The following is a 13712-nucleotide window of genomic DNA, read 5'->3' as shown; positions in this document are numbered from 1 at the left end:
GTGTGAGGGCCATTGTACCGTTTGACCTCCCAAATGCCCTTGCGCTTCCGGAGACTGAGCCGAATCAACCATGTGCACCCATTCCCGAACTCCGAACACTTGCCCACATACCGGCGGTGATCGGACTCCACCACCTTGTACTGTACCCCTCGCCGGATGCTGTAAGTCTTCACACTTAACAGGGCCTCATCTTTATCCTGGAATTGCTGACCAACCTGGAACTCTGTGAGACCAGCATTTCCTTCCGCATCTCTAGCTCCGAATCCAACAGGGTGACCTAGCGCACCCTCATGCGTCATGGCGTCCAGGTCCAGAGAAGAAAAATATGGTGGATACTGCTGTGTGCCAGAGCTAGAACCACCGCCAGCCAATGCAGGCCCAGCCGCTTGAACCTCGTCCCCGCTATCATCCTCAATCGTTTCGGGCTCAACGTCGTCCTCATCAGGATAACCCAATTCTCCATCTCCGACGCCAACCGGTGGAACGCCCTGTAAAGCGTTTGCCAGAACATCAAAGGATCCTACCTCGTCGCGGACGCCGTCATTCAAATCAACAGCAAATGACGGAGAGGCGACAAGTTGGGCCGCTGGCTCGTAAACTGGTACGGAGGAAGAGGCCACAGCAGCCATCGAACTGGAGCCAGCTGCCGTGGCTACATTGGCGGTATTCCGGTTCGAACCCCCTGAGCTGGATACCACATCAACCAGCTTTGCCAGCAACTCTGGTGTGCGGACCTCCGGAAACTGCCTCCGACAAAGAAACATGACTTGGAGGTCCTCATCACTACCAATCGTCAGACAATCATACTTCACCGTATCGTGCAGGATCGTGACTGGAATGCGATAGAAAAACTTCTTAATCCGCTTCGCACCTTCCAGGCCAAGTTTCATCAGCACAGCTCTAACCAGGTCATCATAGCTTGTCGTTCGATTCACCACAATATAGAGAGGATTCTTATCTGTGAACTTCACTCCGGACCGAGTTTTCCTCTTGATGGATCCTTTGTGGTGTACCAAAACAGCAAAACTCTCCTCCTCACTAGCCATCTTACGTCCTCTAATGAGAGCAATTCACGTTTACAGCGTTTATATAGAGCTCTGATTCCTACTAATTCGAACTAACCTGGTTCGAACCATCATACATGTAATTCGAACCAAGCCGGTTCGAATTACTACAATCAACCTCTCTTTGGTTCGAACCAACCTGGTTCGAACCAAGAAAGCATGTAATTCGAACCAGCCTGGTTCGAATTACTACAACCAAGCTCTCTCCCCATAATTCGAACCAACCAGGTTCGAATTACATGCTTTCTTGGTTCGAACCAATCTGGTTCGAATTATTCAAACTTTTCCAGTAGTAGTTCGAACCAAGTTGGTTCGAATTACTAGTTAATACAGTTCGAACCATGGTGGTTTGATTTATATAAAAATGCCTCTTGGCTTATTGCTGAAACAAATTTCTGTTTGGCATATTTTGGTTAAACTTTTCTGCATGTGGCTTAATATGGTTTTTTGCCCTAAATTAATTATACTATATAATATATTTTAATAAATGTTATATTATTTAGAAATTGATTAGATAATATATAAATTAATGTTAAATTTAAATTGTTTTATATTAAAAATATTTTTTATAATACTTATTTAATAATTTATATATAATTTTATATAATTATTAAATTAAAATGTAATACAAATTGAAATATAGTTTATTTTAAAAAATACATAGGTCTTTTATATTAGAGTGGTATAAAACTATATCTTCATTTGTTACTTTTATTTTTATAGTTGTTTTAGTTGCTATATTTTGTCTTCTTATATGGTATTCTTTGCTTTACAAAAAATCAAAGAAAAAAAAAAGTATCTATTAACTTTATAATCATAGTATATTTGAATATATCTAATAAGGAAATGTGTCAAATTTAAACTTACTTAGATTAGGAAAAATAAATGAGAATAAAAAATACTAAAAATATAATATCAAATTAAAATTAATTTTATAATCATGATATATTTAAATGTATTTAATAAAAAATGTACTAAATTTAAATTTACTTGAAAGAATTTTTGTCAATTGATATGAGAGATCTTAATAAAGAATAATAAGAGTCTTATGTAACATGTATAGATAGACTAAATAATGTAGTAGTAAGAATCTTAATATATATAAGTTATAGAATTTCAACATTTGTAATTGAATATTTTTATAATAATTATTATTATGGTATTTTTAAAGTGTGTTTATTGTATTTAATTATTACTTTATGTTTCAATTGAATAATAATAAATAAAAGTTTTTTCTTTTAATTTTTTAAAGATCTTTTTTTAAAGGATGATTGATTAATTTCTAAATTTTACTAAATAATCAACGTTGTTGACATGATATCATTATAGGAGAAAATATGACTTAAACTCAATGTAAAGGAAATTGGTTAACTTTTATATAATAAAAATGTGAATGCTATCTTACCCACTCTAAAATAACATGTAAGTTACATTCTCTGATATGTCATATTTTAATTGGGTGTTTAATTTAACCTGAGTTACTTAAATCTCATGAGAGTTAATATCTATGAATGACGGTGATGACCAGACAAAGGAAAAAAACGGGGCACCCAATGAGACGGTGATGCTTGGAAGGCGCAACGACGACGAAGGAATAAAGATTAGGGAGGAGTAAACGCAATTAAAAAATTATTAAAGGAGTAGTTGTATAATATTTTAAAATATTAAAAATTAAATCTTGTCCTTTTTTTTATCCAAATCATTTTTTTAGAAAAGGCACCCTAACTCTTTCTAATTGTGTTTACTCCTCCCCACTTCTTCGTTGTTGTTGTTGCGCCTCCCAACTATCACCATCTCATTGGGTGTTTTGTTTTCTCCCTCTGTCGGACTCTCACTGTCATCCAAAGATATTAACTCTCATGAGATTAAAATAACCCGAATTAAAATAAACACCCAATTAGAATGTAATACATAAAAAAAACTTATATGTTACTTTAAAAAAGATCGGATAACATTTGTCGAAAAATGAATATGGTTGATTTAAGACTTCAGAAATAGGAACCACATATCAGACTCAAATAGTCATGAATTTCCATCAGCTACTTTTTGGTCAAATGAGATTTAAATCTAGAGCCTCACCAATATTCTTAACAATGGATTTTAAACTGTTAATTGGAACTTTTGGAAATTTTCACCATTTTAATATAATTTGTTGACGATTAACGGAACAAAATTCATTAACTCCACTTAGGGCAGCGGCAAAGTTAGATAAAATATTAGAGGAAGGCCAAAAATATTTTTACAATAAAATAAGATTAAAATAAAATTTTAAAAAAGATTAAATTAAAATTCATATATAATTTATATAAATGTGTCAATGTGCATCTTTACCTATCCTTTGAAAGGAAAAATGTCTACGCTTTTAATGTGAATCTAAGTCAGCAAATAGTCCAAGCTCATTGCCCTCTTCTCCAAGTCAGAGACAGAGAGCTCTTTTCTCTAAGAAACAAGCTCTAAAGCAAGCATTTCTTTTCTAGATAATGGATCTTCGATGCTATAAATATCAAAATAATGTCTTCACATAATTATGAGGAAGACCCAAATCCCATTTTAGCTTCTCAATTACATAAAGTGGCAATTTTTTCATACCAGCAAGCATCAGAAGCCTTGCAATCCTATGAACAATGTCTACACGGTTAATGGGGCAATTGTGGATATCTATTTCTTCTTTGTGTAGGCATAAAGCATGAGGTGTGAGCTTAATATGTGGAGGGAAGCCACGATCTTGTTGGAATTGCATGAAAATACAATGATACTTGTCTATAAATTCGGTGGTTGTCGTGGAAAGGTTGAGCGGTTGGTTCTTTCAACAGAGAAGCATTGTATAAGGAGAGGGATTTGGAAGTAGATGAAACTATTTCATTCTTGAAGGAAACAACATGTTTAAAATCTTTCTCTTTAAGGATTGCATTATCAAGAGATGAGTCCCGAACCCAGTTGACCTTTGCATTCACAAAAGTCCTAACGAGGATGAACGGACGAGGAAGTTTGGAGGGGAGAGGCATGAATGACCAGCTCACTACCCTGTAAAGTGAAACACTCTGTCACCAGACTCCAATTCTTCAATAGACTTCAAAACTTACACAGCTAAACTTAAAAACTTTAACACAATATAATGTTGACTAAAGGATAAAACGTCCAGCACAAACTTTTGTGCCATTCAACTATGTTCTATTTTAATAGAATGCTATAGCATTGCCTAATCCATATAACTCGCACCACCCACTGGAATAAGGTTTAATTATTTTTGTCAACTGTGTTCAATTAAAGCAACAATGTGTAAGTCTTGTGATACCCTAATCTACTCAAATTGTGTAAACATAACCTACAGAAGAATTCTCAAATTATAGGAAAATTGCAACAGGTGAAGGGAGTGGACCAGGTCAAGCCGTAAGCGTCATATGTGTAGTTGAAACATTTGAATCTAGGACGGATTCTATTACAAGTAGGTTACACAATAAAACATTTAGTATCACAACATCACCTTTCCAATGCAGCAAACAGAGACGAGATATTCTCCTTATTCTGTTCACCAAAAGTACACAATGCAATAATTCCAAAGTACAGAAGACTTCACATAGAATGCTTCCAATTGTGGACTGCATTAGGCAATATCCCTGGCACAACGGCATAGGACAGCAATTGCAGTGTGAACTGCCAAAATGTCAATTAGTCACTTATATTTTACAAATGCAAAGAAGACACATCACAGCAAATGCAAACATTCCATATTTCTATTTTTCTAAGCTTCCTCAACAACCAAACATTGATCACCAAGCAAGAATGAAAAGTTCAAAACTAGAAAAGAGGAGATCGGTGAAGAGATCTGACACGCGGCGAGAGAGAGTACAGAGGAAGCGACCGAGACTGGATGAGCAGAGAGCACAACAGCGGCGGAGAGAGGCGCATAATACCGGAGGGGAGCAGATCGGCGATGAGGTCACAGGTTGCAGCCTCGCTGGAGAGTCATCACATAGCTACAGCGACGGTGGAGAGAGAAGACATAGCAGCAGTTGGAGAAGAAGATTAGGGATTTGGAGGACTGGATATATTGAAAAGAGAAGAAATAATTATTTATACTAACATATTACTGTGTGACTCTGAAATCTAGCTTCTATTTCGGGGAGGGTGGGAGAAACGAAACCCTTAGAAAATCGAAATTTTAAGTAAAATCGAAAAAATAAATTATTAACCAAATTTAAATCGTAAGATTGTAGACTTAGTATAAATTTTGTAAAATCAATAAACTTATTTAAAATTGTAATATCGAAAGATTTTAAGAGGTAAATGGAGATTCTATCTACCATCGACTTGACCCGCCAGCTCCGTTCCCACTTTCCTTCTTCCCCGGTTTCAATTTCTTTCCAGCCGCTCCTAAAACTCCAAACCAAATGCACTCCCACAACCCTCTTCGTCTCTTACGTTCCACACTCAAACAAAAACCCATCCCTACATTCTCATTCTCCCTTCTTCATCACCACCACCGCTTCTCTTCTTCCTGGCTCTCTCTTCGCGGAAACCCCCTCATTAAATGGCCAACCCTACCACTCCCTCAACCCCCTCCCAATCCCAAACCCCAATCCTCCGAACCCCAACCCCAGTCGAATTTCTCGCCGCGTGATTTCTCCGCAATTGCTGATATATTCGCCGACACTTCAGTCTCTCCCGGCTCGCTTCTCCATGCAGAATTGGACTGCTCCGGGATTCAACCGGCTTCAGAGCTACTGCTCGCCGTGTTTGACCGTTTCGGTTCGTCGCCCAAGCTGCTTCACTCGCTGTTCCTGTGGGCCGAGAAGCAACCCGGGTTCAGACCTAATTCGAAGCTGTTAGACGCTGTGGTCAAGGCTCTCGCTAAGTCCAGGGAATTTGACTCCGCTTGGACGCTGATTCTTCGTTACATCGATGATGGAAAGGACGAGGGAGAAGCTTTGGTTTCCGTTTCCACCTTCGCTATCATGATTCGAGGCTACGCACGTGCAGGTTAAAAAAACCCGAATATTTTCAGTTTTATGTTTTCATAAGCTTCAATCTGAATCTATGAAAGAATAAGATAATGATGTTGATAGTTTGCGACTGAGAATTTTAACTCATAGAAAAGTATAGAAAAATGGTTTAATTTTAACCTAAAAAAAATGAAAACTTTCAGGTATGGTACAACCTGCAATTCGTACATTTGAATTTGCAAGAAAACACACTTCAATCATAGATTCTGAGTCAGAATTGAGTTTATTTGAGATATTGTTGGATTCACTTTGCAAAGAAGGATCTGTTAGGACAGCTTACGAGTATTTATGTTTAAGAAAGAAGATAAACCAGGGTTGGGTTCCTTCCATTCGGGCTTATAACATAGTGTTAAATGGATGGTTTCGGTCAAGGAAACTCAAACACGCTGAGAGACTTTGGGAGGAGATGAAGAAGGAGAATGTAAGACCAATTGTTGTGACATATGGTACCCTTATCGAAGGGTATTGTCGGATGCGTCGAATTGAAAGAGCGCTGGAGATGGTTGATGACATGATCAAAGAAGGAATTGCACCAAATGCAATAGTGTATAATCCGATAATTGATGCATTGGGAGAAGCTGGGAGATTTAAAGAGGCCTTGGGGATGATGGAACGATTTCATGTTTTAGAAATTGGCCCTACGGAATCGACATATAATTCTCTGGTGAAGGGGTTTTGTAAGGCAGGAGACCTTGTAGGTGCTAGTAAGATTCTTAAAATGATGATAAGTAGGGGTTTCCTTCCAAGTTCCACCACCTATAACTACTTCTTTCGATACTTCTCAAGATGCGGAAAAATTGAGGAAGGGATGAACTTGTATACCAAGATCATTCAATCCGGTTATACGCCTGATCGGCTAACATACCATCTTTTGGTGAAGATGTTATGTGAAGAGGAAAGGTTAGACTTGGCGGTTCAAGTTAGTAAGGAAATGAGACATAAAGGATTGGACATGGACTTGGCTACAAGTACCATGTTAGTTCATTTGCTATGCAAAATGCATAAGTTGGAAGAGGCTTTTGCTCAATTCGAGGACATGATGCGAAGGGGTATAGTTCCTCAGTACCTTACTTTTCAGAGACTGAATGCGGAGTTAAAGAAACGGGGTATGACTGAAGTGGCACAAAAGCTTTGCAATTTGATGTCTTCCATTCCCCATTCTACCAACTTGCCAAATACTTACAGTAAAGACAACGATGATGCGCGTGCAAGAAGGAATTCTATAATTCAGAAGGCCCAAGCATTTTCTGATATGTTGAAAAATTGTAACGACCCTCGAGAAATCCAACAGTATAAATGTTCATCTGAAAATGATGTCTCAAGTGCGAACCGTTTGATAGAGGATATTGAGAGAAGATAGGTGCCAAATTAACATCTTCTGTTATCTAACCTCGTCATCAACCGGGAGCAAAACCAACTGACTGTGCGAATGAGAATCAGTTCGCATCTGAAGCATCTGAGCACAGAACCACAGTACATAATGAGAGACATTTCCAGAACAAAAAAGCAAAATATCTGCTCTGCATTAGTCAGCAGTAAGTGGTTAAGCAAACTGATTCAGAAATGTCTATATAATTAGGATTTGGATATTCTAATGTGACTTTGTCATCTTTGTATTTCTACCTTTCATTTGATTGCTCTAGAAAAATGAAATTAAAATGAGAAACAATCAATGGTGAAGATACTTGTCTTGTTCATTTTTAAAATGAGAGGATCCAAATTCATATATTTATGTGTAAACCCTTGGTGTTCTGATGCAGAGCGCACGGCTGCAGAATATATGGAGCAAGTGAATTGTAGGAATATCAATAAGGAAGAACAAAATGGTGACGAAAACTAGCCCCAAAGAGGATAATGTCTTCAATGATTTTGTTCTGAATGGTGGGAATGTTCTTAGGCAGGGTGCTTCGATGAAGAAAGTTGGAACATTTTGTCAATATTTTTGCAACAGCCAGAGGAAGAATGGATAAATGTGTGTACACATGAATTTTCATACCGTGAATAGATATGCACTAATTTTTTAATGAGTCATCTGTACACACGAAGGGAGAGTTGACTACACAAGATTGTGCACTGCGTATTGCATTTTTTATTAGGTAATACTCTATAGACTTATTATTGTAGATCATAGTTTTAAGAGTGATTTTCTAATGATAAGTACGGAAATTGCGGGAGGAAAATTAGTGAGAAAGTTCCCCATGTCTTGGCTCCAAAGCATGATCATTACATGCTTAATTGTTCTGCGTAGACCATAAAATTCGAATGTTTGCGGTAGATGTGTGTTATGTAGCAAAGATAGGTTATGACTTTAGAGTTTAGATTAAGGATATCTTAATTAAGTTTGAATTTGGGATGCATTCGTTTAATTACTTCAAAAATACTTTTATAATGACACTTTTAAGAGAAAATTGAACTTATCAATGTTGGATTGCTTCAAGCAGTTTGTGTTGTGACTTTTTTGCTGCCCTTAATCTTAAACAAATATCTATTTTTAAAATTCAATTTGGTCAGATATTTAGTATTAATTATTTTCTTTTCACTAATAACTCTATTACGTAAAGAGTAAAGAATATATATTATTACTGATAGCTTTCCTCTTTCTTAGATTAAAATATGGTTGATTTAAGGCAAACTTCAGAAATCAGAACCACATATCAGTCTCAAATAGTCATCAATTTCCATCCGCTACTTTTTGGTCAAATGAGATTTGAATCTAGAGCCTCACCACTATTCTTAACAATGGATTTTAAACTTTTAATTGGAACTTTTGAATTTTTCACCATTTTAATAGCATTTGTTGATGATTAACTGAACAAAATTCATGAACTCCACTCTAGGGAATCTATATACATCTCAATACTTGTAGCACTGTGCATCTTTACCTATCCTTTCAAAGGAAATATGTTTATGCTTTTAATGTGAATCTAAGTCAGCAAATGTATAAATAAATGAACATGCAAAGAATCAATCTGCTTCAAGGGCCTCAATTTCATATCTGACTTCTTCTAGATGTTCATTTATGGCTGTGACAGCATCTTGGACACCTTTAATAGCTTCCTTAAGAGCATTATCATACTCAGCATCCGCCTCGGCCTCCTCAGTTCCAGAAGCTTCAGTAATCTCCTGGACATGAACACACTCGTGTTCTCTCGGTTTTGTATATTTGCAATTCTCGTGGCTAACCAGTCGTTCAGAAGGGCGCCCAGCTTTCTTTAACACTTGAATGGTAGCTGTCTTTAAAAGTAAAGAACTTGTCAGCAAAGACCATAAGATTGAGCTGTTAACTGTCGTTTATATTTTAGTTGCAAGAAACAGGAAAGGGATTTGATAAAGAATAAGAAAACACTGAATGCAATTTATGGCACATGGAATCTAATCAATTCATCATGATACATGATCTTTTAGAAAATCTTCAAGGACAGACAACCTCATGCAAAACTGAACAAAAAAGGGGGAGCATTATCGGAAGATAGGACGAATTACATTCAGTCTTTCTCTATTCACTTAATCCCTCTATTTTTTAAGTTGACACAACTCCCCTCATTTAACCTTCTATCTCTTTTCTCCATCCTTCATCTCATCCACATGACACATCTCTCATGTAAGACAAACAACACTATATACCCCATTTGTGTTTCCCAAAAGCCAGATCTAAACTCTAAATCCTAAACCATATATCCAAGACTTTCAGCTCAACTAGTGTAAACCAGAACTTTTTCTTTCATAAAATTGGAGCCAATGAAACTTGCCATGATGAGACTCGAGATAAAAGCAACAGCTATAATATAAAGGGCAACCATATTGCAAAGGAAGATAAGAGAACAAAAAAAGACCACTTTTCACCAGTCATCCTCAACCCCGGCCTTGCCCAAACACCCAATTGCGCAAGGCCATCATTGATCATGGCCTCTGCCCTTCTAACCCCCCCCCCCCCCCCCAGCTGCTATACAAACCACCGTGACCCACCACTGCTTCTGCACAGAAGATCAAATTTAGCAGAGGAGCAGGGCACACAAACCCTGGCAGAGGAGGCACATTGCTTTGCATCATAGAAGATTGCCAGCTTCACACTTCACAGTGCTCCTAGTTGTCAGTTCTTCTCTCTAGATAACTCTGCATGGAACTTCCATTTAATTCGAGATTTAAATGATAGAGGTGATGAACTACGACCAATGATCCAAAAACTAGGATTTGGACTCTTGACCCCTTTGGTGTTTTATCTTGTAAATCTTATATTCAATTCTTGACATGTTCTCCTAATCTAGAGAGATTTTCCGTGGATAAACTTATTTGGAAATCTAAAGCTCCTCCTAAGGTTTAGGCTTTTATTTGGAGTGTAGTTCTAAATCAGATTAACACTAATGATGCGATACAGAAGTGCAGGCCACTCAGTGCTCTGTCACCTATCATCATCATGTGCAGAATTGTGTGGGTTGGGTATTAAATCAAGGGCTCATCAATTTTGTCACTGCCCTACAACAAGATCGCTGTGGGGTAGGCTTTCTGGTATCTTCCAACGAACTTGCATCACTTTCTTCTCACTAAGTTCAGAGGATATGCCTCACGTAAAACAATAGAGGTTCTATGGCAGTCCGAAATTTTTTGGCAGTGCTCTGGACTAGTGGTGTATGTGTATATGATTGGAAAAGAATTCCAGGATTTTTAGAGGTCCCTTTTCAACTATTGGTTTCATTTGAAATAGGATTATTCTTTTGACCTCCCTTTATTGCCTAGCACATAATCTGTTTAATGGGGTTTCTTTAGCTAACATTCAAAGGGCATGTGTTGTTATGTAGCTAAGCTTTTACGCCTTAATAACTATACCTTTTGTATCTATGCAAGGATGGCTTATCCTATCTTTTGTATATTCTCTTCGAATTTAGTAGAACTTCCTTTTTTTATCAAACGATAAATAAATAAATTTCCCATGTTAATAATCAAAAGAAGTAAAGCCATAAAGTAAGTTGCACACTTCAATAGAAACTGACATTTTTTGTTTTAGCCAAAGACACATACCAGGTGCAGTTTTTGCTTTTCCTGATCTTGAACTGCTCTAAGAATTTGTGCAAGATCTAATCTCTGGTAGTCAGGGCTCTGGAATAATGACTCCATCTCAAGGACCTATGCTAAAGCAGAAAATAAAAAAGCTAAGGAAATGCAGTAAAATAAAAAAAAGGAGGTGAAAAGAAAATTGATAAGATTGGGATCACATGCATCTAACTTTTTTTGAGCAATCATTGAACTCTATTGTGATTTCACTGCAAAGCTTCTGGTAAGCCAATTCCCCTCCTGAAGCCATGTAATCAGAAAACCCCCTGTCAAGTTAAACATTTCATTAAGTATAAAATGCCAACAGTATTTGAAAATTCAAAAAATGCTAAAACCTCCAATAATATTCTCTCAATTTCTAAATAAGGGAAATATTGCATGCTTTCATGTTTACGAAATTTAAAATGATATTTGCACTTTCATTTAGTACTATCTTTATTATGTATTATGAGTTATGTTTCAGGAGTTGTTTTACACAAAATGATTGGCTAGATGAATGAAATTATGACAACAACCTTCAAAGGAATCTTGCCAAATTTGCTGAGGAACTAAGTCATTGCAAACACTATCAGCTCCACTATTCAGGCAATTAACATCAAGACAAGGATTCTATCTTTCAGTTATGGGTTCTCATTTCTCAAAGTACTCTAGTGAGAGCTTGATTGGCAATTCAATGAATCACTAACCAAAATGAGTATTGATGAAGGACAGACGATTAACAAGATGAAATGAGACTACAAAGATTGATCACAATTCACAAATGAAAGGCAGAGCAGGAAATTCATGTTATCAGCTAATTGGCTAATGTGATTACTTGATTATCAGTCAATAGCAAACTGGTTACTGAATTGAAGCATAGATCAGCCATCAGCTGTCGATTGAAATTTGAAAGCACATTTTGGATTTGAGATAAAACTCAGCCAAAAAAAAAGTTTCAACAGATGGCTACACTGACTTAGGATCCTAATTAGAAACACGGGGCAAATCAGCCAAAGGAAAATAGAAAAATATCACAAACACTGTTCAATTTTCAATCCCAAAACAACCTCAACAAGTTGCCACCAATCAATGCTCACGTCCACAGCTTTCCGATACTCGGCATCTTAGCTGGCAACAACTTAAGTTTGGTTGAGCATTTTATTCGATTTAAGCCAAGTGTTCTACATGTTTTGTGTTAAGCAGAATTTGCCGAATGCTATCTTACTTGGCTATCTTTCTTAGGCTAAGACTTACTCAGCTATTGAGCACTCAACTAATCTTCCCCACAACTTAGGGTTTATGCCCCTTTCCGTGGATTGCTCGATACTAAATTCAGCTCAGAAACATTCAAATCATCGTAGATTCAGAATCAACGAAACGCACAGTAAATCGATACAATCCCAAATTAACTAAATAACATTAACGAAATCGATGTAATGTGAGATGGAGCGAGAAAATAGATAGAGGTTTTAACCTTTTGAGTTTGGAATATGCTTCGGCTCTGCGTTGCTGAATTCCGAGAAAACTGCGAAGCAAAAGAAGAATTTTGGTTGAATTTGATGCGTTTTGTTCAGCAGCATCCATGGTATCGTTTATCGAAACCTTCTTTCCAAAATCAAAATCTTCTTCCATCACTCTTGTTTTGCTGAGATTCTCTTCTCTTCGCTCAACTCTTTTCGCTCTCCCTACTTTTTTTTTTTTTGTCGTCTTCTGTGTTTATTTTCAAGGGGTCATTTTGTATGTTACATTTGCGGTGGTATCAACCCTAATCAAAGCAAGTGATAATAATAATTGCATGAGTTGTGAGCTCATTCTTTCGTTTAAAAAAATATTAGAAATTTAAATTTTATTTTGTGTATGATATTTGTTAACAATAAATTTTTAAGTAGAGTTTAGATTTGTAATAAATTAGTTCTTGTGCTATCGAATTAAAGAATATTATAGAAAAAAAAATAAAAACTAATAACAGAAGTACACAATTGATATAGGATAAAAATTACAAATTTAACATGTGAGCACCGTTTAGGTTTTTCAAGTAAGGAGTACTCTCCTTTAACTTGTTCTACTAGGATTTTTTTTAAAATAGAATTTTTGTGCCATCTAGGTTAATATTTGATTTTGTCAATTCCTTTCTTTATTTCCTTCTTTATTCCTTCCCATTAATTCGTCATGAGAGTTCTTTCATGGAATTGTCGTTGTTTGAAAAAACTCCTGACAGTTCATAACCTTAAAGAGATGTATCAATCCCACTCCCTCGAGATATTGTCATTTTACGGATTAGAGAATTGTTAATCCGTCTACAACTGGTGGATTGGTTTTAGCATGGAAGGAGGGCACAACCGTTGAAATTATTCCTGAAAGAGAGTTTTTCATAGCTGCCAAGGTAATTGATCATGCTTTGAACTGTTCTTGGGAACTGATTGGGGTACATTTAAATAGCTTAGATGGAATTCGGTCTACTCAATACACGGAATTTTTCTCTTTTATACAAGGTTTCTTTGAAAAGTTATAATTATGGGTAATTTTAATGTTATAGTGAGCCTCGATGAGAAGTAATGAGGGGGTTAAAATCAGTTTCATCTAATTCTGAATTTGTGAATTTTATAGATGGTGGTGG

The 13712-nt window shown here is 36.6% G+C and overlaps 2 protein-coding genes and 1 pseudogene across 4 annotated transcripts; 1 reads left to right on the top strand and 2 right to left on the bottom strand.

The window, feature by feature from the left end:
* Nucleotides 1-3401: 3401 nt before the first annotated feature.
* Nucleotides 3402-4689, bottom strand: LOC107622445 (protein WHAT'S THIS FACTOR 9, mitochondrial-like; annotated as a pseudogene). The gene is made up of 2 exons (XR_002356738.2): nt 4549-4689; nt 3402-4088 (listed from the first exon to the last, which is right to left on the bottom strand). The product of XR_002356738.2 is annotated as a protein WHAT'S THIS FACTOR 9, mitochondrial-like (transcript).
* Nucleotides 4536-8339, top strand: LOC107622444 (uncharacterized). 2 transcript variants are annotated; one of them, XM_088486029.1, is made up of 4 exons: nt 4536-5192; nt 5358-6044; nt 6211-7602; nt 7828-8339. In XM_088486029.1, the coding sequence occupies exons 2-3, from the start codon at nt 5456-5458 to the stop codon at nt 7425-7427; spliced, it is 1806 nt and encodes a 601-aa protein (XP_088342155.1). In that variant the 5' UTR covers nt 4536-5192; nt 5358-5455; the 3' UTR covers nt 7428-7602; nt 7828-8339. The 2 variants fall into 2 exon arrangements, with proteins under 2 accessions (XP_088342155.1, XP_016179813.1); XM_016324327.3 differs by lacking the exon at nt 4536-5192 and having other exon boundaries at nt 5336-6044.
* A 480-nt stretch (nt 8340-8819) lies between these two features.
* On the bottom strand, nt 8820-12884 carry LOC107623900 (DNA repair REX1-B protein). The gene is made up of 4 exons (XM_016326299.3): nt 12570-12884; nt 11289-11382; nt 11084-11188; nt 8820-9301 (listed from the first exon to the last, which is right to left on the bottom strand). The coding sequence occupies exons 1-4, from the start codon at nt 12725-12727 to the stop codon at nt 9032-9034; spliced, it is 627 nt and encodes a 208-aa protein (XP_016181785.1). The 5' UTR covers nt 12728-12884; the 3' UTR covers nt 8820-9031.
* Between the last annotated feature and the right edge of the window lie 828 nt (nt 12885-13712).

The sequence above is a fragment of the Arachis ipaensis genome, chromosome B10, assembly GCF_059453495.1.
Source record: "Arachis ipaensis isolate K30076 ecotype BB chromosome B10, ASM5945349v1, whole genome shotgun sequence".
In the NCBI taxonomy this organism is placed as follows: Eukaryota; Viridiplantae; Streptophyta; class Magnoliopsida; order Fabales; family Fabaceae; genus Arachis; species Arachis ipaensis.
The sequence above is the reverse complement of the archived record's forward strand: the minus strand, read 5'-3'. Positions and strand labels throughout refer to the sequence as shown.

Coding starts and splice junctions, on each gene's coding strand:
- LOC107622444 (XM_088486029.1), top strand. CDS start 5,456: ATGCACTCCCACAACCCTCTTCGTCTCTTACGTTCCACACTCAAACAA. Junction 6,045..6,210: donor TCGAGGCTACGCACGTGCAG/GTTAAAAAAACC, acceptor GAAAACTTTCAG/GTATGGTACAACCTGCAATT.
- LOC107623900 (XM_016326299.3), bottom strand. CDS start 12,727: ATGGAAGAAGATTTTGATTTTGGAAAGAAGGTTTCGATAAACGATACC. Junction 11,383..12,569: donor GCATATTCCAAACTCAAAAG/GTTAAAACCTCT, acceptor TTAACTTGACAG/GGGGTTTTCTGATTACATGG. Junction 11,189..11,288: donor TCAATGATTGCTCAAAAAAA/GTTAGATGCATG, acceptor GCTTTAGCATAG/GTCCTTGAGATGGAGTCATT.